The sequence below is a fragment of the Phycodurus eques genome, chromosome 22 (assembly GCF_024500275.1).
Source record: "Phycodurus eques isolate BA_2022a chromosome 22, UOR_Pequ_1.1, whole genome shotgun sequence".
Lineage (NCBI taxonomy): Eukaryota > Metazoa > Chordata > Actinopteri > Syngnathiformes > Syngnathidae > Phycodurus > Phycodurus eques.
In genome coordinates this window covers 3,926,692-3,953,101 of record NC_084546.1, presented here as the reverse complement: position 1 = coordinate 3,953,101, position 26,410 = coordinate 3,926,692, and the positions used below count along the sequence as shown (strand labels likewise).

General features: G+C 43.2%; 2 protein-coding genes across 8 annotated transcripts in view; one reads left to right on the top strand and one right to left on the bottom strand.

Annotated features, from left to right (window-relative positions):
* exoc4 (exocyst complex component 4) overlaps window positions 1–7,978 on the bottom strand; it is a 61,127-nt gene extending 53,149 nt beyond the window's left edge. The window contains exons 1-7 of the mRNA XM_061667619.1: window positions 7,895–7,978; window positions 7,284–7,473; window positions 7,023–7,217; window positions 4,936–5,129; window positions 4,033–4,142; window positions 2,511–2,611; window positions 2,276–2,430 (exon numbers count right to left, since the gene is read on the bottom strand). Coding sequence (XP_061523603.1) covers window positions 2,276–2,430; window positions 2,511–2,611; window positions 4,033–4,142; window positions 4,936–5,129; window positions 7,023–7,217; window positions 7,284–7,473; window positions 7,895–7,974 — 1,025 coding nt within the window. The 5' untranslated portion in view covers window positions 7,975–7,978. The remainder of the gene's footprint in view (window positions 1–2,275; window positions 2,431–2,510; window positions 2,612–4,032; window positions 4,143–4,935; window positions 5,130–7,022; window positions 7,218–7,283; window positions 7,474–7,894) is intronic.
* Window positions 7,979–12,393: 4,415 nt separating this feature from the next.
* Window positions 12,394–26,410, top strand: part of chchd3a (coiled-coil-helix-coiled-coil-helix domain containing 3a) — a 47,596-nt gene continuing 33,579 nt past the window's right edge. For 5 of the 7 annotated variants that reach the window (XM_061668284.1, XM_061668283.1, XM_061668286.1 and 2 more), the window contains exons 1-5: window positions 12,394–12,605; window positions 13,312–13,593; window positions 13,780–13,900; window positions 19,379–19,472; window positions 25,691–25,871. In XM_061668284.1, the coding sequence (XP_061524268.1) occupies window positions 12,525–12,605; window positions 13,312–13,593; window positions 13,780–13,900; window positions 19,379–19,472; window positions 25,691–25,871 (759 nt within the window). In that variant the 5' untranslated portion in view covers window positions 12,394–12,524. The remainder of the gene's footprint in view (window positions 12,606–13,311; window positions 13,594–13,779; window positions 13,901–19,378; window positions 19,473–25,690; window positions 25,872–26,410) is intronic. The other 2 variants (XM_061668289.1, XM_061668288.1) reach the window with 2 other exon arrangements.

Sequence of the window (26,410 nt, the reverse complement as noted above, 5' to 3'; positions counted from 1 at the left end):
ATGGCAAGATTCACATTTTTAAATATTTCCTTTATATATATATATATATATATATATATATATATATATATACACATTGGGCCACTTTGGCAAAAGTCATCAAATTCCAGGGCAAAAGAATGACATTTAGGCTTTTCTTTTTTAATTGCAGGCAAATGTCAACGCGGACAATATGTAAGGGTTGAAACTGGTGTTATTAGTTGTTGACGTGACCTTTTACTCGTGAACAGAAAGTAGTCATGAGCGCTAAAGCTTTCAAAAAGACCTTGGTATTCTTGCCTCGCGCTTTCACAGAGGAAGCCGAGGGGAAAACGGATGCTAATGCTAACACTTTATTTGAGTCATAGTTTACTGAGGAAAACGGTGCTAATGCTAATGTGGCATCAGGCGAGCAACAGAATGTAAAATAACAAAAATCTTAATGGAGGAACTTGATGTGACAAAATGATGTGATTTTTCTTTTTCTTTCTGTGGACCAATCTTACTGCTTGTAGTTCTTATTTGGTTGACTTTAATCAAACAGCTCAAACTACAGGAAAATATGCATTGCATCAATATGGATGCCAGTGAGAATTAAAGCTGCAAGCACCGATAAAGAGGGTCCCGCACCGCCTTTTTTCTGGCGAATCCTAGAAATGATCATCAAACTGGTTTACTTGGAGCTCATTTGGCTGAATTGGCCTCATACAAGCCTTGGAATTCACCAAAATTGGCTGCTAGGAACCAACATGAATTTCGGGAATGGGTCCTTGAGACTTACACATGCATCCTGTTATGTCCACCCACTTTCGTGTAGAAACTGGTGTCGGAGGCTAATTTTTTTCCTAACTTTCCATGTGGGCTCTACCGAGTGAGTTTTGTGGAACTGTTTTAGAGACATCTAAAACAATGTATTTTCACCACCATATGCATGCTTGCAAAGCCTAGTGAGTTTTGGAGCATGCTGAAGCGCTCTAAAAAAGGCATTCATTCGTGTATTATGTTCCTACTGGCTTCCTTATATAAGACATAAAAGAAATGTTTTATTTACCTTAGGTTTTGGCAACTACTGTTGATTCATTAATTGAAAGGAGAATAAGCAGTGATTGTAAGAGAAGCTTTTTTCTTGGGCTCGAATAAACAATCGCACTACTATGTGTGAAGTGGACTGTTTTCCTGCTATAGTGTTATGCCTCATTGCGTCAACAAATTAAAGATTTCATGTGATTATTGAAAATACACTCAGTGGTCCAATTGTTTGTTTTGGCTCAAACCTTGGGATCTGAATGGAGTATCTTAGTAATAGCTGTAAAATACTGTGTGCAATAACAACAACACTGTTCCCCACAATGAGAGGTACATTTGAGAGAGTTTCCATGGCAACCCAGCTTGACTTTAAATGGAAGTGAGAGTGTGGAGAAACTGGATGTGTTTGCACCAAATGCAGACAACATAACGGCAGACGTGCAAATGCGATGTTAAAAACTCACACACATGCACACGCACGACAGGAGCGGAGCAACATAGCGGCCAAAAGCATTGTGAGGTCAGATGAGATTGAACGGAAAACAAGGAGAGGCGGCTGGGGACAAACGCTGACAGGAGGGGAGACGCTGCTCTTAAGCGGTCCGGCATCACTGCACTGAGACCTGTGGTGGGCCGAGCGCGGCGAGACGTCAGCGCTTTTAAGATGTCGTCCGTTGCCGCAGGTGGGAAATTGTATGGGCTGTGTTAAACTGGGACTTGTCAGGGTTCAAACTAGCCGTTTTCAAGCTCCAAGGACTTCAGTGGCGGCCTTTAGTTTGGTTGACCATTTGACCGGTTCAGAAATATTGGACATAAAAGTAATCATGTTGCAGTGAGGCCATGGCATGGCAAGAAATATCAGAAAATGTCATCACTATGCTATGCATTGTCACGAAGAGGCATATTTAGTCACTGTCGAATGAAAAACATCTACCGACCCATCCATTTTCTGCCACTATTTGTGAAGTGAAGTGCTATTTTCATTGACAAAGGTTTTTGGTCTGGCAACAGCATTTGTCAGGATTCACATGTCATTTTCAAGGAAACTTCAATTTTTAAGTCTATGTACACTAAGTGACGCAGCTGAACGCGACTGAAAATTACAGTTGGCGACGCTCACACCAAGCGATTGTGCACCGCATATCTACCGATGCACTGCAATGTAAAAACTGCGACCTTTACCGGAGAGGAATTGTACCTCATGATTTTCAGTCAAAGAAAGTCAGTCGTTCTTGTACTATACGAGGAAGAATTCATTTCTGTATTGTACCTTGGTTGACTCTCCTGAGCAAGGTTCTCCCCTCTCTGGTAGGCATGGTCCGCGATCTGCGTGGTGGACCTCTTGACTATTTGCTTGAGCTCTGGCTCCAGCCGCTCCATGATGGCTTTGATGGTCTCTGGGATCTTCTTCAGCTTGGCCAGAGCCTGAGGGAGGGGAAACAAAAGGGGGGGCTCTTACAAACAGCAATTAAACACGTCATATCTGTCATGTTCCTTCCGTGTACCTTTATGAGGATGCCCATGAACTCTGCGCTGTTCTCCTCCGGGTCCACCTCTGGGAGGTCTAATTGGTTTGACTCCCGCACGTCTTGTTGAAGCTCACGCACTAGAGGGGAAACATGTGCGTAGCTTAAGACATGATTATTTTTATAAAACAAGAGAAAGAAACCCAAGATCAAAAAAACTCCCTGTGGTGCCTTTCATCTTTCTTTATTTGCACCTCCATAACTACTGTATAAAAGATACGGGCCTGCGAGATGTATTACCATACATATTCAATATGTTCAATCACGAGAAAGTTGATCTCGAGGCACTTTAATAAAGGCGTGCTCCGATATGAGAGCCAACAAAACACAGGAGGAGCTTCTTAATAAAGCAACGCACCAAAGCCGATACATAAAAACATAATATGACCAAATTAGTGGCTCAATTGCGAGCAAGCGAGGCTCCAATGTTCATGAGAAGAGGCGTCCCAATTCCCCGTCAGAGCACGTCAGGGGAATTAATGTTTATGGCAACTTAATGGACTTTGGGTCGCCTTCGCCTCTTCTCCCCGTTCCAGGTGTAGTTTGTGTAATCATTCTGACAATTTCTAGCTACAAATGAGGTGCTCTAATGCTATTAGGCAAAATGGCACGCTTAAGCCACTGACAAAGGCGGGCTGACGCGCCGCGGACCACAGCTGCTAACACGGCAGAGTACAGGCACTTTACAGGCCTGCTAATTGCCCGTTTGTTTGAATAATTTGGACAAATCTGTGGTTTCGCTTTGACGGCTCGGGCCTGCGGGGCGGCTGCGCCAAATGAAAATGTACTATCTATTAGCGGCCAATAGTGCACTTGTGAGCTCATGGGCTGCGCAAACAGGACAACGTGTGAACCTGGAATAGCTCGAAAGATTTTGAATGGCTTGTATACAATAGTTGGATCTCTGGAGTGCCTGCCCACCCGTCAAGTGTCAAATTAAACAACCAAGTAATTCTTTATGCAGATGATGCACACGTGAGATTCACCAGCACTCTAATCAAGGTGCACAAAATGTTGTTACTAAAATGAGCGAAGAAACTCATAATAAAAACAAAGCATGCATGACACAAACTTATTGCTCTCTTGATGTTTTTCATTAAATTCTCATTTTGTTCCTGTGCATTATCAGTGCCGGTTGCCAGTTTGAGCGTAACGAATGCTCTCCTCCCACCAATGCCGCCACAGCTACCGCCTGCTGCGATGACAGCGACGGCAGATGACAAATGACGCAGATAAAGGCGGACAAGTTGATTATAATGTCGGCGAGGGATACCTACACTGAGGGTGTTGTGACAAATCCGGTCCGTGAAATGAGGCAAACTTCCTATGCTTTGCATGTGTGTAATAGAGTACTTGGGTTGGCAATGCAAACCCATAATGACATGCAAATGGTGTTGTTAATGATTCCATTATCATTACTATGAGCCTGGTCACAAACTACACTTAACATATCACACTTCCTACTGTGTGTGTGGCAAAGGCTTGAATTCATATTCTCTACCGCTGCTCGAGCCGGGTGTGCTGAATTGTGACGAATCCAGTAGTTTACGCGGGGTGGAAAGGCCGCTGACGTCCAACGCCGGCATGGGAGACGCGTCTTTGCCCGCAGAGCTGAAGAGCACAAAACACCAAATCAGTCTCACGCAGGAAGTGGCGCATTAGCAGTGAAAACTAACCTAGGCGGCCGACCTCTGCTAACGATATCAATCTACTGTTTAACCCCGTCGCCTTGCATCTGCGTGGGGACCGGCGACTGCCTCCCAATGAGCTATTTATCAGACCATAAGCTGGAGGTAGGTGGGAGCAATTTAGGCACTTTAAAGTCCAGGCGGCATAAACACAATGTTGGCATGCTAAGTGAGCGGGGTGTACGAAGGGTGGGTTTGTTGTTAGGGGAGGCCGGCACCTGTCACCAGCTGACCCTGCGTAATAAATCACTGTACCTCGCTGACCACCGCCGCCACCATAATTACTGCACCCACACGCGCGATGCCTGAACACAAAAGCGTAAACAAACAAAGTCGCGCTGCTGCATTCGCCCTAATATGTTTTACCGCCATATATGGAATTGTAGTGCTAGTTGGACAAAATGATTGCACAGCTCTGCCGTTAGAGGGCCTTCCCTGGAAAATATATAGAAAAAGTCTGTAATTGGCCTGGTATCTTACAGCAAATAATTGGCAACTGGCATTCGCTTGAACTTATAATGAAGGCAGCATTTTGAAGGCTACTTTTTGACACAATGGGCACACCAAAAAAAAGGGTTTTAACAGCTCAGACCAAACAAACAAGATAATAACTGGAGAAACATTTTCTAGTGTGCTCATTGATCTGTGAACCATCCGAACTGCACAAAATGATTCAAGCAAAACTAAACTACTAACAATGCATCTTCGACTATTACCCCGGAAGGCGCGCCGCGTTCTTGTCCTTGTTCTTGTGTCCCAGGCGACTGGTGGACTTGATGTAAAGGTGACGGTGGAGCTCGTCGATGAGCACCAGGTGGATGTTGAGCTTCTTGCTGTGGAGCTCCAGGCGCAGGTCGCTCAAGCCCTCCACCTGCAGCAGGGGGCCCTCCAGAGACTCCACAGCGGACACCTGAATTGGATGGGGACACATTGGTGAAAGTATGACACTGTGTGATAAAACGATCATGCAGCGATTTCCTCCACTTGGCAGAGCAGCTACACATGAAAATTAGGGGTGTAACGATTTGTTTCAACAACGATTCAATTGGCATCATCATTCGTGGTTGCCGATACGATTCAAGGACGAGTTTTGTTCTTTTAGAACGATGCGATCCGAAACGATTCAGTTCAATTTGAATCCATCACTTTTGAGCCAAAATTTCAACCGGTGGAAATGTGAAATAAATACTTGGACACTGGACAGTGCAGGTGAAGTTTCCTAGATTCCCATTGTTTCTTGTAAGGGAATTAGGTATCAATTAATTGTTTAAAAAAAAAAAAAAAAAAAAAAAAAAAACAACAACATATGAATATAAAGTTTGCCGTATTAATCGCCCCTATTGAAAATGTAAGAGAAAAATACAGGTTGCATAAGTTCTGGTTGACTCCCACCAAGTATTATTAGTGTAATGTTGATCATAATAAGATGGAAAAACATTTTATTTGACAAACTGCAATAGACAGAGTTTGACAAAACTTCTCAGACAGTTGAGCATTCAAGATTCGTTCTCGAGCTTTTTTCAACACTTTAAATTGGTTTTGAATGTGTAAAAATAACGGACCACGTGGGGACAGACCAAAAGTATCAACGGGTGGAAAAAGTGGAAATTGTTTTCATCCAACAGCGACGATATATACAAATGTTAGGATACCTATGCTTTTCTATGAACATGTATATCTCTGTATGGTTGGTTATATGAGATGGTACAATACAGGGGCGAGAAGGAGAGCTTGGACCTTTAATAAAAGTTTACAAACGTGAAATTCAGGGATTAAAAAAACAAAAGAAAGACAAGGAGGAGAGTTTTTTCATCCGACACCACGGGGCTTAGAACTGCCGTTCAGTAGCAGAGAGAACGCAGCCTGAATTCTAATTGTCAACCATTGGAGATAAGCCACAGTCAAACACACACACAATTTTATTTGCAGCTAATCCACCTCTTTCGAGGGTAGACCAAGGAAGGAAATTATATCTGCGACTCATGAATATTTGGGTGTGGAGGTCTTCAAAAAGTATGGTTTTTACCTTTCAGCCTACCCTTTTTAAACATCCCAGATCAATGAAATCAAAGTCGGACTGACTTTGAACTCCTTTACAAAACGCGTCAAAACAGCCGAGCGATCGTAGGTTGGAAGGAAGTTCCGCTTCGTTCCGCCCGCGTTAAAGAGGATTTTCACGCTTCTTTTGTGACCGCCGCCATCCCACTTCTTTTTTTTCCTCCCCCTCGTCTAGATAACACCATTCGGGTAGAGTAATTATTTCCAAAGTCGGAGAGAAGGATGTGTGGGAGCGACAGAGGGAGAGAGACACCAGAGTCTGCTGTGTCGAAATGTGCATCAAACAAAGGCGGGCACACCTGAACAGCACAAACTGCTTAAAGGCTACAAATTGGTCCTTTAGTGGCATGAGAGGACGCAGGGAATAAACCATCAAGGCATAAAAAAAAAATAATAATTTTGTGTCCATACAAGCACTAATAAAAGCACCAAGAGCCTCTAGTGGGTTAAAAAAAAAAAAAAAAAAAAAAAGTGTTTAAGTCTGAACAAGCAGCCTATGCGTATTTACATAAATATGTCATGCTAAGATGTGTTATTTTTCATATTTAAGCAAGTGATTTACATGGAAATATGCACAGAAGTGTGTGACAAAAGCTATGCAGGATTATTTTCTTCTTCTTATTTAATTTCTGAGTGATAATGTTAGTGACAAAACACAGGCCCAGAGGTTTATGCATCATGCCGCATTTAGTGCTATTCTAAGTTAACTACTGCCACGGAATTTTCCATAAAGATGCCCACTCACCAGCATGTCTGTGGCGTGGAGGTAGTGCTTACTGGCCATGTAGGCCTCCAAGCGTTGAGGCACCTGCTTGATGCTCTCAATCTCATCCAGGAGCTGCAGGACATGCTTGTGCTCGATTCCCTCGATCCACAGCTTCCGCAGCTCGTCCCGCTTGCAGTGGAGCAGCATCTTGCAGGACAGAAGGTTCTCCTTCACCTGCGCGTCGGAGACCAACGTCAGCAGCGTCACGGCGCTCAACATGAGATATTTCGGATTTCCTACCTGTTTGATTTTATTGCGGGAAGTGGTGATGCGCTCGGTGATGCTCTGGTACGTCCGGATGGCGGTGGTGAGCTCGGCGTAGTGCTGCACGATGAGCTCGTCCAGGTCCCGGTCGCACGTCTCGAAGGCCTCCTCGAGACGCCCCTTCTCTGTCTCCCTGTCCTGGACGTCATCGCTGCGGGACAGAGTCCTAGATGGATGGATTTAACATGATATTCCACACCATCAGACTTGATGATCCCCATGTTAATAGTTTACTCCTTTATGGTGACAAGCGTCAAACGCAGACCTTGCAGTACAACAGAGTGACAATGAGAGATTTAACATTTCAACCGAGATTTAACAGGTGACTAATACAAAAACTTTATTATATGCATTTATTCATCGTGCAGAGACCACTGGGACATGCTTCATTCCACAGAAAATAAATATTTCCAATATCAGAGTTTTACATGCGAATTATAACAAGAAATGCTGCAGATCCAAACAGGAAGACAATGCAAAGAGACCTTTAGCCTAAAGATAGCGGACCTTCCATCAGCGCGAATCGCCTCGAAATGCATTACCTCAAATTTTCACAATGATAAAAAAAATTATGTATAAAACAATACCTTATGACAGAAATGAGAAGACCAGAGGGGTCTTTGTTTTTGTTGACAGCTCCCCTGTAACGTCCAGTGTCAGCAGCCATCTTTTCCAGCTGCAGCGGCACCCAAACCGGAAGCCGGAAGAATCTGTTTACACCACGGAATTGTGGGAGATGTAGTTCAAATACGAAATTCAGTTTCTTTCGCTGGATATTTTTAGAAAACAAAATATAAAAAATAGAAATAGTAATAACAAATATTGTTGCATAAAACAGATACAAATAACAATAATTAGTAAACAAATAATTTTTAAAAATTCTTAAAATTTCAGTTTATGTTATAATTGATGAGAAAATATATTGGTTGATTGAGTCTCATGTTAAATCCTCATCAGACACATTTTAATGCAACATTGATTTTTGGTTCGAGAAGTTCGAGAAGTTCTGACTAGATATAGTCGGGCTCACCTCCACACACAGCTTGGGCTCTGGTACCAGTCCTCTCAAGAGGGGTTGGACTCCCTTCCACTCTGGAGTTGCCCACGGTGAGAGGCGCCGAGCAGGTGTGGGTATACTTATTGCCCCCCCGACTCGGCGCCTGTACGTTGGGGTTCACCCCGGTGTACGAAAGGGTAGCCTCCCTCCGCCTTAGGGTGGGGGAACGGGTCCTGACTGTTGTTTGTGCCTATGCACCAAACGGCAGTTCAGAGTACCCACCCTTTTTGGAGTCCTTGGAACTTTCCTGGATAGTGCTCCCACTGGGGACTCCATCGTTCTGCTGGGAGACTTCAATGCTCACGTGGGCAATGGGGCAATGAACCTTCACCCACGTCTCGGGGGAGGCGGAGGACATTGAGTCCGAGTGGACCATGTTCCGCGCCTCCATTGCCGAGGCAGCCGACCGGAGCTGTGGCCGTAATCCCCGAACCCGTTGGTGGACACCAACGGCGAGGGATGGCGTCACGCTGAAGAAGGAGTGCTACCGGGCCTTTTTGGCCCGTGGGACGTCCCGCCGGGAGGAGACGCCCCAGGAGACGCTGGAGAGACTACGTCTCTCGGCTGACCTGGGAACGCCTCGGGATCCCCTCGGAAGAGCTGGAGGAAGTGGCCGGGAAGAGGGAAGTCTGGGCGTCCCTGCTAAAGCTACTGCCCCCGTAACCCGACCTTGGATAAGCGGTAGAAAATGGATGGATGGATGGATGGATTTTTGCCAGAATCTACAGATCACAGCAAGAAACCTTCTTTATTGGAAACGATCGATCCATATCTCTCGAGACTAAAATAAATAAATAAATAAAGGAAAGCCAGCAGAGACGCAAATGTTTGTCAGTTAGTTAATAGGCTCTTTCATTTCGAACATCCATAGTGGTACATTTGGCAGGGCTTTGCTTGGTCTTATCTCTGACAATCTGTACCGGTGACAATTGTAGAGGACATTGATTGTGGGGGTGGCGGTGGTTGATTCTTACTTGTCTAGACCGTGATTGATGTGCCGGTGGAATGACGAGATAACATTGTCGCCCATCTTTATGTCTCTTCTCAGCTACCCAAGGAAAAAAAAGAGAAGACGCAAAGATTTTTCTTTAGAAAAAGAAGGGAGTCAGGTTCTTCTCGTAGAGGTTTAATTTTGAAGTTCTTATCGCTGAAGCCTTCTGTCCATCAGTCCACCTTCTTGTCCCCAATAACAGTGGGCCAAGGCCTTGCTGTTCAGCTTCATGTGTGTTTGGATGCAAAGAATATGCTTTGTTGCCTGGAAAAACATCTTCTTCTATGCAAATAAGAGATGAACAGACAACCTTTGTAATGCCCAGGCAAGACTGTATTTATTAGGTTGTATTTCAGTCATGTTATTATTATATACGTTCTACATTCAATACAGCCTTATGCTTTTCAAAGAGTGCCCTGGGGCGTCGCTGCATACTCCAGTTATTCATTATGTAATCTGTGATCATAATAGTTTGAGGGATGAGGGTCTCCCCCAAGGGAATGCGCTTCGACTGCCATGCAATAGACCCAATTTTTCATTGACAACAGACAAGTAGAAGAATGGCACGTACAATTAAGTCGAGCTTGTATTCGTACAGCAAAGACAAATGATACAGGGGGGGAATAATACAGGGGGGGAATTTGCTTTTCAGATGTAATGAAATACATCTGATGACATGAAATACAATGTGCTCCTGCCTTTTACTGATTTAATAATGCAAATATGCCGCAGACAGGTAAAACAAAAAAATCTAAAAGTGTACCGGGAAGTTGTTGCATTAGAATCAGTCACTTCAGTATAAACACCCAAAAAGCTAACAAGTAAATAAAAAGTATATTCCATACATGGTAGAATTAAAACTAAAATGAATCTGTATCCAACAATCGTAATACTTGAAAATGTCTTTTTGATCCAATTTGTATGTTTGTGCCGCATCAACTCTTAAAGAAACAACTCTTTGTTTAATATACCAAGGTTAGAGGACAAGACTGATGAGCTGTCGTCAATAATGATAGCCTCTGTACTCAAGGAAAATCAAATTCTACAGTTTACTTTGACATGTTGCAAGACCGCCTGGCTTTCTGGGACAAGCAAAAGCTGTAATTTTTCATTTTGGAGCTACAATTATTGTACCTAACTCGATCAAATTGTAAAAATGCCTCCAATACTTAAACTCAAGATATATAGTTTTATTATTTTAGAAGCAAGAGTACAAGCTTTTATTTATCCCTCCATCCATCCATCCATCCATTTTCTACCCGAGGCGTTCCCAGACCAGCCGAGAGACGTAGTCTCTCCAGCGTCTCCTGGGTTGTCCCCAGGGTCTCCTTCTGGTGGGATGTGCCCGGAACACCTCACCGGGGAGGCGTCCGGGAGGCATCCGAATCAGATGCCCCAGCCACCTCATCTGGCTCCTCTCGATGTGGAGGAGGAGCGGTTCTACTCTGAGATCCTCCCGGATGAGCGAGCTTCTCACCCTATCTCTAAGGGAAAGCGCGGATACCCTGCGGAGGAAACTCATTTCGGCCGCTTGCATCCGGGATCTCGTTCTTTCGGTCACGACTCGTGACCATAGGTGAGGGTAGGAACGTAGATCGATCGGTAAATTGAGAGCTTCGCTTTTCGGCTTAGCTCCTTCTTTACCACAATGGACCGATACAAAGTCCGCATCACGGCAGACCATGGTCTCAGATTCGGAGGTGCCGATTCCCCCTGTAGTTGGAACACACCCTCCGTTCCCCCTTCTTAAAAAGGGGGCCCACCACTCCAGTCTGTCAATCCAGAGGCACTGTCCCCGATGTCCACGCGATGTTGCAGAGATGTGTCAACCAGGACAGCCCGACAACATCCAGACCCTTTAGGAACTCTGGGCGAATCTCATCTACCCACGGGGCCTTGCCACCAAGGAGCTTTATAATCACCTCGGTGACCTCAACCCCAGAGATAGGAGAGGTCGCCTCAGAGAACCCAGACTCCGCTTCCTCATGGGAAGGCTTGCCGGTGGAGTTGAGGAGGTCATCGAAGTATTCTCCCCACCGACTCGCAACGTCCCGAGTCAAGGTCAGCAGCCCCCGATCCCCACTATACAGAGTGTTGATGGTGCATTGCTTCCCCCTCATGAGACGCCGGATGGCGGACCAGAATTCCAAGACAAAGTCGATCATCGAACTGCGACTTCGGGTGTCCTGGTGCCAAGTGCACATGTGGACACCCTTATGTATGCTTATGGACATTCTGTTCGTTATGGACAATCCGTGACGAGCACAAAAATCCAATAACAGAACACCGCTCGGGTACTGATTGGGGGACCGTTCCTCCCAATCACGCCCTTCCAGGTCTCACTTTTTATATATTTTCAAATATGTTTTTTTCTGCTGCTGGTAGACAAAGGCAAAGAAATAAACCACTGAAATGAGTCATAATGCAATGTACACAACACATGTGCCCGTGCACTGACTGGACAAAGATATGCTCATTGGTGGTAAGTGAAGCTGACAACAATCTGGGCAAGGTTCCAAAGCCACAAGCAATATGTTGTGTTGAATGTGAATTACAATAGGTCATCTGTGGCAAGACTACGCCTGCTTCTTCCTCCTCCTCACCTTCTGTCTGCAGCACTGTTCCATAATTACCTCCCATTTGCCTGCAATATGTATTTTTAGATTTCATTATCGCTTGTTATCAGCTCGAAAAACATCACATGAGCTAGGTGGTAAGTCAATCCTCTAAAATAAATAGGCAATGTACTCCAATGTATCGCAATTAAGACTAAATAGGTACATTTAATATTTTTAACAAATATTATTAGTAACATTTTTGAAAAAAAGAATTCGGGTTAAATTAATATATAAAATAATATAGAATTTGAATCAAATCCATTTAAAATATTGGATATTACTGTCTTATACTGTGAGGTCCTGAATCTTGGACTTCCATCTCACTCTTGAAAAAAAAAACAACCAATAGAAATAATCAATGGTCAGACCCGAAAGCAATTGTCCAATCACATCCGTGTTTCTTAGCACGTCATACCGGAGAAGCCGGAACAGCAGTGTGTGCACCTCCGACAACTCCGAACGCTCGTGTAACTCTGCTAAATCTCAACTTGACATTAGTGTTTATAAATACATGTAGATATTTTGATACATTCTGGACCTGCGGAGTGACAATGGGAGCCAATAACAGTACCCGACGAGTGTCATTTGAGTCTGACGAGAATGAGAATGTAACAGTGGTGAAGGGCATCAGGGTAAGTTTGACAGCACACTTGCATGCAAAACTGTTGCACTGTAGCAACAATTGTTGGCAAAAAAAGATGCGTGAGTGTCATTGTTAGTGTTATGTTATTGTCATTTAATCGTAAAGTCTTCATATTTTACAAGTGTTTTTCCTAGCTTGAATGATGTTGTTAACTGGATCACTATTTTTGACAGGCTTCAATGACATCCTGCCTCATTTAACTCTCTCAAGACAAGTTTGTAAACAGTTATTTTCCTGTCTTCCTTCGTGTATACATGTTAAAGTAAGTTTTGGGGGCAATATAAATGTCATTGGAATGTTGACGTTGACGTCACAGACCACGTGTGCGTCACCTCCACTTGAATGACTGGAGCTTGGCATCGTTACGTTATATGTAATGTACAAATCTGTTCAGAGAAGAGTGAAATAAGTGGATATGAGGTCATATCATAGCAACAAGCACTTTTGCACCTACCGCGATGGTCACTTGACAGGAGTTGCTAACTGAAAACAGAGGCTTCGAAATTGAGCGTGTGTGCAGTTAAATTTAGACGGAGCGACTTTAAGTCCATCAGATAAGATTTCAGGTGTTGGCAAGAGTGACTCACAAAGGCATAATCCCATTCATGTCAATGCTGTGCTTCCGTAAAAAGGATGATTGATGATTTTTCCTTGTTAGAAACTGTTTGATAATTATTTTGAATGTTCCTTTGCAGCTCTCGGAGAATGTCATCAACCGAATGCGAGACCCTTCTATGGCCCCTCGTCCAAAGCCTGTTCCTCCTCCTCTATTTCAGCCCAACCCCTCCTTTCCTCCTCCACCAGCTCCACCTGCCACAGAGAACGTAGCACCACCTCCTTCTCCTCCCCAACCCGAGCAGGTAGAAGCCCCCACCGTCATTGACATGGTGCTACCCTCCACCTCTTTGCCCGCAGTTGCGCCTCCTGCTTTTGAGCCGACCCCTGCTCCTGCTCCTGCTCCTCCCGCTGTTGAGCCGGTAACTACACCCTCCCCTCCTCCTTCTGATCCCCCTGTTCTCCCTCCTTTCCCTGCTGTGGTGGATGCTGTAACTCCGCTAAGCGAACCCCTCACCCCTCCGGCTCTCCTTCCTCCTGATTCGAACCTCCCCTCCTCCCTTCCTGTTTCTGAGCCTGTCGCCATCCTGCCACCTCCTTCTCCACAGGCTCAAGTGACTCCTCCTCCTCCTCCTCCCCAGCCGGTGGCGGAGTCAGGATCCTCTGCTCCTGTCCCAGAGTCCAGTCTGGTAGCACCACCACCATCTCCTCCTGCTGCTCCACCAGCAAGTAAGTTTCATATAAAACACAGGGATACAATGATACTTGTATTCCTATTTTTGGGGACAAAGTCTCCATGCTACGCCGTAAACAAACACAGTGCAGCTCAGTCTCTGGCTAACGATCGCCATGACTAGCGATATGATTTTGTCAATACGTCAAACTTCTTAACTCATTCGGAAGGGTCACACACAAACGTGAATATCAGTGAAAGTGGGGAAAAAAGAACTAAAACATAATAATTCACACTGTTGTTCAGATTGTTACACTTCTCAGTGTTTTTACCTTACTACAAAGAAAAAAAGCTATTCATGTTCCACTTTGCACAACCTGTTCACTTTCTTCAATTTGCCATTATTGTGCCTTTCTGCGAATTCATGCGCACGCTGCAGGCTTCTCATTGGCTAAATGAACTGATGGCGGTGGTTATAGCGGCCCCTTTTGCATTGGTGTCACATTTTAAATAACTGTATGTGGATAAAGCCTTATTCGATGTTACTTCGGAGGTGGGCAAGGCACGCTGTTGTCATGCAAACAATGAAAAGTTAATAGATGCATTATAAAAGTAGAATTATTCTCGGTAATGACTCATTTCATTATGAGTTATATGGGGGGAAGGAGTGCCCCCTCGTCAAAGTTAATTAGAGGTTCTCCGAGGATGAAGGGTCCGGGGATTAATTTTATGTGCAGCTACATTTAGAATTTTAATCATGTTTATTGTGTGGCTGTTTACTTTAAGCCACCTCACGCTTTTTGTCTTCAACTTTGTAATTAGTCTTCATTCTTGCGATTTATTGTCAGCCTCTGATTGCTAATAAAAAGATAAATTATTTTCTCTAGTTCTGTTAATAAATTAGTAGCTCATTACTGCTGAGCACGGCGGCCATTTTTGCTGTCATTAACTGCATACGTTGACAGAATATGACTGATAACGATCCTAACAAGGTGTAATCTGACTGCTTTAATAACTTCTCTCTCTCTCTCAAAGTAAAGTTGTGCGCTCATTTTCTTCTCGCTCTCCTGACCGGTTGGGCCGAGGACATTTGAATGTTGCTCATTACGCAAACACAGACAGGCGTGTGGGTGCAGAGTGGGCAGAGAGAGATGGGCGTCCGGGCCGTGGGCAGGCAGGCATCCCCGTCCTTTACTGTGCTCAATCAGCGTGCCAATTAAAAAAGGCCAACTTGTGCCACGCAACAATGACTCCAGTGATTAAAACGACACCTCTGCAGTTTGGTACAATAAGCCAGCAGGCTGCGGTAAAGGCAAATGCGTATGTGCAATACATTTTAAATTTGCCCTTCTCTGACACCAAATTTCATCTGAGCCACTCGTCCGTTTGTTGAGTGCATATTAATCACAATCCGACAATTTAATTCAGTCACTTGTATCCAACAAAAGCTTCTTTTGCTGTTTTTGCTGGCCACTATCCAATTAAAGCATCCCTCCATTGTTTGCGCTAATTGCTTTTCCGATTTAAAGATAAATACGACAATAGCGCGCTGTGTTTTTGAAACGCGTCGACCGCATTCGGTGAAGCGAGGAGGCCATTTTCATTTCACAGCACAAGAGTGGATTTTAATAAAAGGTTTACACTCTTTGGGATCGATTCAAAGGTGCAGGGTTGCACATATTTTTTCAAAAGAAAATTACTGCGGATTGAATGGCACCCTTTGACAACATAGATAATACAGTTTAAAAAATTATATATTATCAAGGATTGAAGCGTACCTTTGGCACCTTGATAATATATTTAAAAAGAAATGAAATTATATAATCCGTATTGAGGCAGACCCCAGAGATCAGTGGTTCTCAAATGTTTTACACCAAGTGCAACCTCAAAATATTCTTTGCTCTCCCAAGTACCACCATCAAGCCAACATTAAAAAACTGTCGCATAGTCAGAGTCGGCCTACGTGTTCATCAAAAAAACGAGGCAAAGGCTTTATCCCTTCCAAATATTTGTAAAATTATGGTAAGCTGCTGTAACATTCTGCACTGTAAACACACGTGCAGTTAACACTGCGGTTAAAGATTGAAAAACAAAAAACTGTACCTCATTGATTTTTTTAAAAAACCTTAATTACTCAAACAAACGGTTCATCAAGATTAAATGTAACTGTATTTTACCTGGAAGTTAAATACAACTGAACTTTACCAAACAAATGTACTCTACTGGATAAAAAATAAAATGCTTGTCACTGTAACGTTATGCCGAGTTTGGACATTTAATTCAGTGATTCTTTCACATACCTGCATACCACTAGTGGTACTTGAATCACACTTTGAGAGTCAATGACATCAATAATACTTTATTTAATTGTAAAATTAAGCACATCAGAATAAAAATTGAGAGCAAGACACCCAATACCAAGAGTTTTAAGAGGCTAAAATAAAAAAAGAGCTCAAATTTCCCTTTCAAATAGGTGAAAATGGTTCAGTAAGTCTAACCTGTTGAGGTGAAGAACCTCCCGACACCTTCTCCGTCTGTTGCGCTGTTAATATTCATGTGTCCACACAAGCCGTACTGGACTATTAGCCTGCCCCAACACTGTTCTGCCATTCTCAAATGCATTGCAATGAAGTGAAGAGCGTGCGAAACTCGTGAAGTGTGGCGTTTTTTTCCCCTTTTTGGCCTTCCTTGTTAACTCGCAAAGGCCTGAGCTGTCAGGTAAGATGATTCAAAGAGATGGCTGAGAAAAACCTAAATGGCACCTGTATGCTCAAGGCTGAACGTTTTTAGCATTTTTATTCTTGCTCTGATTTGAGTGTGGTGAAAGTTGCGAGGCGACTCCACCGAGGAATCGTGAGGAAATGTTAATGTTTCAGATTAGGCCTTCCATGCGGGTCCCGGGGTTAATGAAAGCCCTGATGAGAAATGCAATTTACCTTCATCTATTATCTCCGCTTGCAATACTTGGCCAACTCTTTTTTTTTTTTTTTTCCCCCCCCACTCCCACGTCAGCTTTTTCACAGAGTTCTGTGATTGGTGGCGAGGAAAGGATGAAGGACGGGGGCCACGTCTAAGATGATGTTGAGTTTTTAATCTTTTTAACATTTACATGTGCTACTCTGGGATTGACACGGGGTTGCGTCTGGCCCGAAGCAGTGACCCCTCCCCCCCCACCTGAAGATTTTATATCACATCAGAAGCTCACTGACCTCCATGTGGGCTCTCGAGCTATTGGGAGTTTGCGCTTCAGGAAAGGATACAATGATAAGTGGGGCGGTTTTCCAGCTCACCTGAACTCAGAGGCCTTTTAAATGTTACATTTCGCTTTAGAGTCCATAGCCAAATGGTATATATTTTCAGCAGTAGAGTTGACATGCTTCTTTCAATATGAAGGCGAAAATCTGCGAATAAGTCTACCTCTCTTGATGATTGTCTTGAAAAGAAAAATTGTAAATAAGCGGGGTATCAAGTAAAAAAATTAAAAAACACGCTAGTAAGCGTTCCTCTTCTTTGTGGCCATCTGACAATCGCGCCATGTTTTTGTGGTTCAATAAAAAAAAAACAATATCGTACAGTATATTATATGTGGAGCTTCAAAACCCAGTACAGGGTCGCGGTTTTTCTGTTGCCACGAGTCGGTAGATGTGCGGTGCTCAGTCGCTTGGTGTGCGGCCAGGAGTTGTCAACGGTAATATTTTTGCGACTGTCCACTTCAGTCGGTTGCGGCCGCGTCGCTATGTGTGCGGCGGGCCTGAGAGAATCTTGTGGCAGCCATCCAAACAAGTGCCACTACCCCAGAGAGCCTATTCATCTACTCATGAGTAGATGAGCCTATTCATCTACTCATTTTTCATGATGTCTCGATATTGAGTTTGGTCTTTATTGGTAATCGAGGATGAGTTAACTGATAAAATAAACAATCCTTGGTAATTGATTGCTAGAGGCCATTTGGGGACTAAATTAATGAGGGAAGTTTTAGTAGGTTTGGAATGAAAAACTCACTCATCCTGGATATTTATGAGTACTAAACTAACATGAAACTGGCTGAGGTTTGAGTGGACTGTAATTGAATTTAATGTAATTTCATAAAATGTGTTTTTAATGGAAATCAATATTTAATTTTATAGCAATATTTTATTTTAATATTTCTTTTATTTGAATAGTTTTTACTTTAACAGTCAAATTTCATGTAAAATGTAATTTCTTTGAAATTTCATTTATGGACCTCACATCGCTGGGAGACTCATATTTCTAACATTTACCCTGCAAATGGTCCTGATAGAGTTGTAATGCTGGTGATCAATGATGCTTCTTGCCGCTGTCAAACACGACGGCTGAGGCCTGAAGGATGCTTCCGCGGGCGTTTCCGCCTGATCCGCGCCACCTCTTTATTGTATCAAGCGGATCATATTTTCCGCACTCGTTAGCCGAAGCTTTACGGTGCGGGAGAAAGTTTACCGTTGACTCTTTGTCGTGCTTAAGCAGGTACGTTGAATTATTAAGCGCGGGGGGTTGTTAAATTTGCTGGCGAAAGTGTGCAGAATTTTTATATGAAGGTGATGGGAGAGATAAATGCTAATGTGATTAGATTTTATGTTTTTGGGGCCATAGTTAAGAGTATATTAAAAAAAAAAACAAAAAAAAAACTGGGTTGCCAGTATTCTGAAGGATGCCACAAGACTGTGAATTAAGTTGTTTGACAAGTAGTGAACAAGCATACTTTAAGATGACTTGGATTTTCTGTTCTTTTGAGAATTTAGTAGGATTCTGCAAAAAAAAAAAAACATACTGAAGCTAGTAGAATAGTGAGAATTTTGAATTCAAGACATTTTAGGTTTTTTTGGTGGAGGAGCTGTCACTTTCCAGTTCCTGACTTGGTATAGCGTAGTTGCATGGAAGAGACAATCAAGATATTCTGGATTTTTTCTTCATTAATTGATATTTTGGGCCCTGAAGTTAAGATTCGAGATTGCATTTTAAGGATGAAAATGTTACATTCCTGTCTGCCGTGTTTCCATTCTTGCTATTCAATTCACCTTCATTTAATGCTAAGAAAAGCGGTCCTATATTAACATTTTGTCTTTGTGTGTGTGTCTTTTGACTGTCCTGCTGTTATTTCATTTTACCAGGTAATAATAGCCTCTGACAATAGGGATTATCCCATCTAACTAATGCAGTGTGACTCCACTCTCACACACGCGCATTTCGTGCAGGGCACCGTGTGGCACTTGTCTCTTCCGAGCACGTTTTGGCCCGGTCGCTGGTTGCCATCTTTACTTTCATGCTTAATTACCTGCCAATATAGAGCTGCGAGGACACAAGAGGCGTCCACGTGTGATGTCCCTGACATGAATATGGCTAGATAAGATTGCAGAGATGTGACCGTAGAAGATGTCCGTACCTGTGTTTTGGGAATCATTTCATTTCTGAGGCGTCCTGAAATATACAAGGTCTTTGCCCGTGTCCTTCACACATACACTGTATTATCGCTGATGCTCCAAACTGTAACTATTTTTTATCTCTTTTCTGCTCAGTTGATGAAGAAGCCCTGAAGAAAAGGATCAGTGAAGAGCTGTATGAAGGCTTGGAGAAGCAGAGGGTCAAGGCAGAGCAAGACCTTCAGGCTTGGTGAGATGCAAAAATACACACAACATTAAGAAAGATGTATTCATGTGACAATACTGTACGTTTGTGATTGTGGTTGTTAAATGAGTGCACAAAATATTAGGAACAGCCATCGTTTGATCGGATCACGACACAGTTTTTCCCATTGTGTCAATCTGTACCTGTTCAAGGATTTCATCGGGACATTTTCCGATGTTTCCCCACTTTTATTAATAGTCATAAAGGTCGGCATCCATCTCTTCCGATCCCCACTGCGTTTCCTATCTGCCTTCCTTCCGAAGGGGCGTCAGCACTTTACTTCTCGCCGTCTTCTCCGGATCAATTAATCATGCCTGCGAAAGGAGGGTGCTAAACCTGAGGTAATTTCCTGCATGTAGAGTCTGGCGATCCATTAGCCCCGCTAAAGACAGAGATGTACAGAACATTCAGCACATAGGTAAAGGAGCAAGCAGGTGCTGTGCGGGGCTGCCGTGATGCCGACTAATGGTGTTGCCCCCCTACTGCCCCCCTCTTTAATAGACCTGGATACTGTCCAGTAGACCCTGGTGAATGGACGACTGTGATTAGTGGTTAAACACTCACAAAAACGCAAGCTCTCTCCATTCAGGAGGAAGTAGTGTTAAATTATTGATTAAGCTCCTTCTTGAGACTCGCTCAAGAGAAAAGTGGCCCGGACAAATGCTTGTTATTATTCTTTTTATTTTTTTATTTTTTGCAGTACTTTAAAAATTTTTAAATGTAACTGCTTCCTGCAGCTCATTTATTGAAGTCCGTTCAAAGGAATAAGTGCCTCACAATTGCTCCCTCCCTGCAATTAGTGGACATCATGGCGGCTTTCAAGCCCTCGTTTCTCATGTGAGTGAAATGAAATTGCAGCCATAAACAAGCAATCATCAGCTGTAATACTTGTATGTATTCTGTGTGTTTTTTTTTTTTTGGGTCTGTCAATTGACTTTAAGCCACTAAGGCTGCAAACGGAAATTAGTCTGCATGTCTTGAAAATAACACACTGTACAAGTGAACACAGTAGGGGTGTAACGGTATGCCCAAAATGAGGGTTCCGTATTTACCTTAGTTTTAAAGACACAATTCAGTTTAGATTTGGTTTTGTGAGGGAAGACAGTTTTTTGTGGATGTAAACAGGACCAGATTTATTGATCTGCAATGATATTCACATTTGCGTGATGCAAGTTCAAAGGAGGCAACAAGTGTGACATATTGCCAAAAGGCTAGCTATGACGTCCGCTAGCCAGAGGCTGTATCCTGTGGGTACAGCACAAGGGAGTTAGTTATACTATACTATATACTTGTCCTGCAATTTATATGTTTCCTTTGGGAGCTCTGCTAGCCTTTGTACCCAAAAGCCGAATACTCCCCTAGTACACGTTTATGAAAGAAAGCTATTACATACAATAAGGTTCAGTTTGTTGGCTTACGACATTTACAGGAACTGAAGATCAAAAAACAACCTGGCCCAGATTTTATGAAGGTACTGAGAGCTCTACACTGCCACAGCTATGGACCTCTATATCACCTCATTTCGGTCAATAGGAGTCTCACTACGCTGGTCTTTTTCGGCTCTCAACTCAAGCTAGTTTTTGTCATACGCGTATTGTAGATCAAATGCAATCCCAGAAATGATGGCTAAATTGACATGTAGGTGGTTTGGAGCTAATTAGTGAATTGTAAAATAGGTTTTACCATAGTTTTAAATAAGGTTGAATCAGAATAGCAAAGAGTTAGCTCCACTCCCCTGTGCAGGATTGAGTGAATTTATTTGTTCTGTGGCGCTTTCAAGCCACAAATGAACTCCCGAGATCTGCATGTCGAATGGCGTGCTCGAGCAAAGGGGTGAAGTTTAGGGCTCAGCGAAGAGTCAATATGGACACGGCCCTTAAATAATTTGTTTGCAAGGAGCTGCAGCTGCACGGTGTAGATTTGCCTGCGATGCATCAGAGCAGAACGCTTCCCAAGAAATAGGATGAGACGGACAGACCTGCTGTTACATATAACTGTCCTTTCGTCAACAGTTCTTTCGGGCACGCTTGGTTCTCCATGTATAGATTATTAAACGAGCTTTCAAACAAACTAATCGAACCCAATGTTTGAGTCTAGCTCTTTATTACATTTTGCCGTGATACTTTTTGTCTTTTGTGAGGTTTACACACCACTTTGCATACTCCAGCAGGCCAGATAAGAAATGACCGTATACTTCTGATAAGCCACAGTCAGACTTTCCAAGACCATCGCAGTTATCTTTTTATAGCTGTGGCGTAATCGTAAGGCGGGGAGAATACAAAACAGCTTTTATGTTGCAACATTTCTAAATTAATCTGCGCCATTCATTGTTCTCGCTTAATTTTTAACTCCCTTTCATAGTCAGGTGTACTGTGTTTATGTGCCAGCGCATACGTGTTGGAGCGAGCACATCGGGGCCATCAAATATTCATGGCCAGCATTCAGCGACATTATTCCCAACATCAATATTGCATAGGGCCTCTAAATGCCTTTGTTTCAGCGTGCTTTGCCGGACTCCATCCTGCCTGGCTCACTGTGTCAAGATAAAGCTCGTGTGGAACATAGGTAGATGACTGTAAACATTCATGTTTGGCAGAGAGAGAAGGTATATGATGGAAGGTAGAAAGTAACAATTCAAAGGGAAGCAGTATCATTTGTTCTTCAACAGGATTACCGGTACATAAAGTAGTTAGTAGAGAACCGGCGTGAAGAACCAATTCAATTTGGGTGATAATAGGGATAAAAGTGTTTTGAGTCACTATTGTGTTTCATCCAAAAATGAATACTGCAGTCTGAAAAATGTATCTGGTCAATCCTTTGCTTTCACTTTTTCTACTTTCAAGCACCGACCCAAGAAGTCAAATCAAGTCAAGTTTATTCATATAGCCCTTAATCACAAAATAGTCTCAAAGGGCTTCATAGGCCCACAGTTCACCAAAATAATCCACAACCCCTAGAGGAGGAGAAGCGGCAGTAAAACAGGCCGAAATCCATTGATGGAGTGAGGCAGGAAGAGGCGACAAACAGTGCTCCCTCTCAACAGTACTTGGCCTCCTCGTTTTTTTGTCCAACTTCTTTGGAACCAATCCCAGAAACCGTGTACTTCATCCCTTGGACATTGGTCCCTCGTCAGTGACAACAATGGGCATTGAAGTATTCCATCATCCACGCTCGACAACCTGAGCTTGGGCACCAATTGCTTTAAACCACTGGAAGCCTCACTTTGTCCCAACTATGCCACCAAGCACAGTTCCCTCAATACTGGAGCCATGGAACCATCACCATACAGCATGACTTCCTGTTTGGCGCTGCCCCCCTCTTGAGTGCTTACATCCATAACTCAGCATGAATTCAACCCATCAGAACACACCGAGCCAACCAAGCTGTTCACTTGGAACTTACATTCCTGATTGAATTCCTGGATACCTGCGGAAAATAAAGTGCCACCGCTTTATTTCGCGCACTTTCAGTCCAAGGGCAAACATCATCCATGTCCTCCAAAATCATTCCATTACACAGAGAATGTTTTTTTTCACCCCCTTTTTTGGACTGAAGCATCCGCTTTCTCACCACTCTCTTCCCCACCTGGTGTCAATCGTGTACAGGCAAATGAAAAATGTGTCCAATATCCCTGGGAGAGTGCAATAATGGCTGAAAAGCAATAGAGGCGAGGCAGACAGATAGCATCCAGCTAGTGATAGCGGTCTTTGCTTGGCTTAGCACTTGTGAGGAAGTCAGTTGAAATACACTTTTCTTTTGCCAGGCTTTATTTTTTCGATGTTTATTTCTAACATGGTTTAGTCTATTTATACTGAACGTTTATCAATGATTGAAGGGGTGCATTACGCTTATGGTCCACTTGCTTCCATTTATTAGTATTTTTTTTGCAGATCAACTTTTTGAGTAAAGCCAGCTTTGAGGTACAGGGGAAATGTGGGGAAATGGTGAATGTAAAATGCTATTAGGAACCGTATCCCGTGTGTGTGTGTGTGTGTGTGTGTGTGTGTGCGTGTGTGAGTGAGTGAGTGGGAGTCCAAGCCCTGTGATGGATGGAGTGTGCTGACGTTCGCGGCCCAGCGGACTGTGGGAGTGGACATGGCTGGCCTCTCTCCATCGCCTTCTCCAAGTCCTCACTCCATCTTTGCTCGGCTTTCTCCAGGGCCAAACATGTCAAGTCGCCGCAACTCGCTTCCTCCCGTCCCCTCTGTCGTTGTTTATGGAGCCTCCCATCACCTTCGGTTTGCCATCACGCTCTGACATTTAGTTGAGTTGAGGGACACATGGCGGGTCAAAAGCATCCGACATGACCTACCTCTCATCATCTTGCAAATAGCCGGCTTGTTATGGTCATCACTAAGCCCTGTCTGTCCATCTGGATCCTAACTAATTTTACATACTAAATATTACATTCCGATTTGTTATGTTTTGGGATTTATAACACTTTATTATTGAATTGCATACATTTGACACACCATAGAGAAGTGTTAACACCCCCCCCCCATCCCCCCGCCAAATTAGAATCGCCAAGTATATAAAATGAGGCTTCAAAATAATGAAAAATCAAGCAATTGTCTCTGCTTTGTCTCAAACTTTGTGGGCGTGTCCGCTGATTGCACTGAAACCATGCCCCATTGAAAAAAAAAAAGGATACTACGACATCTTTGAACTTTCTTAGGCCTACACATCCCTATATATTTGATCCGTGAAAATAAATCCGCTTCAAGCATATGGTTGCTGAGATATATCCCACCAGAAAGCTAACTAGTTAGCTCAGTGCCTAACAGGCTTCCAGGTTCCTCTTGTCGGCGGGCTCGTCCATGGCGTCACCTCCTCGTCTGGGATTTGAAATAACGACACCAAGGTTTTCTGTAAATTTTGGCATCCAAGGAAGCTGCATTTTCGGGGTGTTGGCATTGCAAGCTAGCTAACTGCATGCTATAACTAAATAACTAATTCGCAGGTGCACCGGATAACCACTTATACAAACAATGGCACTCAAGTTATATCCAAATATGTCACTCCACTTTGACGCACCCAAAATCATCAGCAACACAGAAATGGTGAAAAGCAGTTTAACGCTATATTTCCAAAATTCATTACTGCATAGTACCCAGTCTTTTTCACACCGATTCGGCAATTATCTTCAAACGTGTATTTAGAAACAGTTCTCCGAATTCACTTTTCAACATGTACATGAGCCATCGTTGCCCATTTTGATGCTTGAAAACAACACAGCCCAGTCAATTGCATTGATTTTCAGGATACATTATTTTCATCTTCAACATCCATGCGCTGTTAAGATATTAATACCTTATTATTGCAACCTGATGCTGAGTTTAACAACTTTTATTGTACATATACAGTATCATAAACAATTTATGGTGCCACGCGGGATAAATGAATTTCCAGGTTTATTCACATTTCTCAACTGAAACATATGTCTCAAGTTGGTACTCTACAATGAATAAAAAATGACTCCTCTAGCAATTGGTGATTGTGGAATTTGTTTGAGAAATTGTCATTGAACTATTTTTCACAGTCAGTCAGTCAGTATTCACCTGCCTCTACCCATCTCTCTCTGCAATCTCTCAAGACTTGAAGTTGATTGGGATCCTTGCCGACTTTTCTTTCAGTCTGTTATAATTCACCCTGGCACTCGCTTTGTCTGTTCTGTGTTTATTTTACCTTGCTACTTGATTCCTAGCAGAGGAGGCTGTTCTGGGGTTTTTAGAGACGTTCCTCCTATTCTCTAATCAAGCGTACTGTCGCTGCAAAGGGAGTGCGTTGCTAGGTAACTACGAGAGCTCAGTGACTGGGGTTCAAATGGTGGTCTTGTGTCTGCACGGAGCTTAATGCATCTGTGGAGGCAACAGCGTTTTCCAGCCGTTAAATATTGACAATCACACTCGAGTGCAAATGATTTGGAAACAATACAAATTCATTTCAATTCTCTGAGACATGCTCACTGACTATTTAGTTGCAAGGGCATGTGTACGGTGGGTTCTTCTGACACATCTTGAAAATCAATATCAAAGTGTCTCAGCCTTTCTCTGTGCTTCATTAGCGCCCTAATTGCATTTGTGACCTTTTCCAAATCATTGCAGGACATGTTGCAACTGTGTCGCATGAGGCTTGAGGAAGTTGCTTGCAAAAAAGTTTGTTGGCGAAGGTAAAAATTAATTTATATCATCCATTGTCCACAGGCTGGAGGCAGAGAAGTCAAGTGCATCGGCCCAAGCTCAGGCAGAGGCTCATCGTCACGTGGAGGACGAGGTTTCCCGCATTCTGTCTGTGGAACGCGGCGTGTACCAGGAGAGCATCCAGCAGGCGGTCATCAGGGAGCGCATCGCCGCCGAAGACGAAAAGCTCCGCGCTCAACACTATGTGAGTGCAAGCAACTCACAGACTTAAAAGTTTTACCTTAGGGCGAGTTCCAGCCTACTGAGGTGAATCTTGTGTGCGGAAATCGACAGGTCATGCCTGGCTCACTGACAAATGTCAGGTTTGTTGGCGTGTGAGCATCACTCTGAGCTCTGAGTTCATTGATCCTCACCACTCTCTCACACAAATTTTACATTCGCTTTCAGGGCAGAACACAAACTGGAGACTTTAGCTCACAGTAAGTAAATCCCTCTGCAGTGTAACCTAATATTCATTGTCTGCGCCCCTTCATCTTTCTGCCTAATAGTATTACACCTTCATTTTTGGGTGGTCTGTATTTCTCATCAATTGTCCCTGTAAACATTGTCAGATGCACAGTCAGTGTTTTCTTTTAAGGATTTCCCCAGTATTTCACTGAGAAAGCATTTCTGTGTCACTCAGGAAAGACATGTAAATAATTGTTTTTTTTATTTAATTTTTTTTTTTTTTTTTTAAAGGTGGTTCAATACTTAATCAGGTGTTTTTGTTGCACGTGGCTGTAT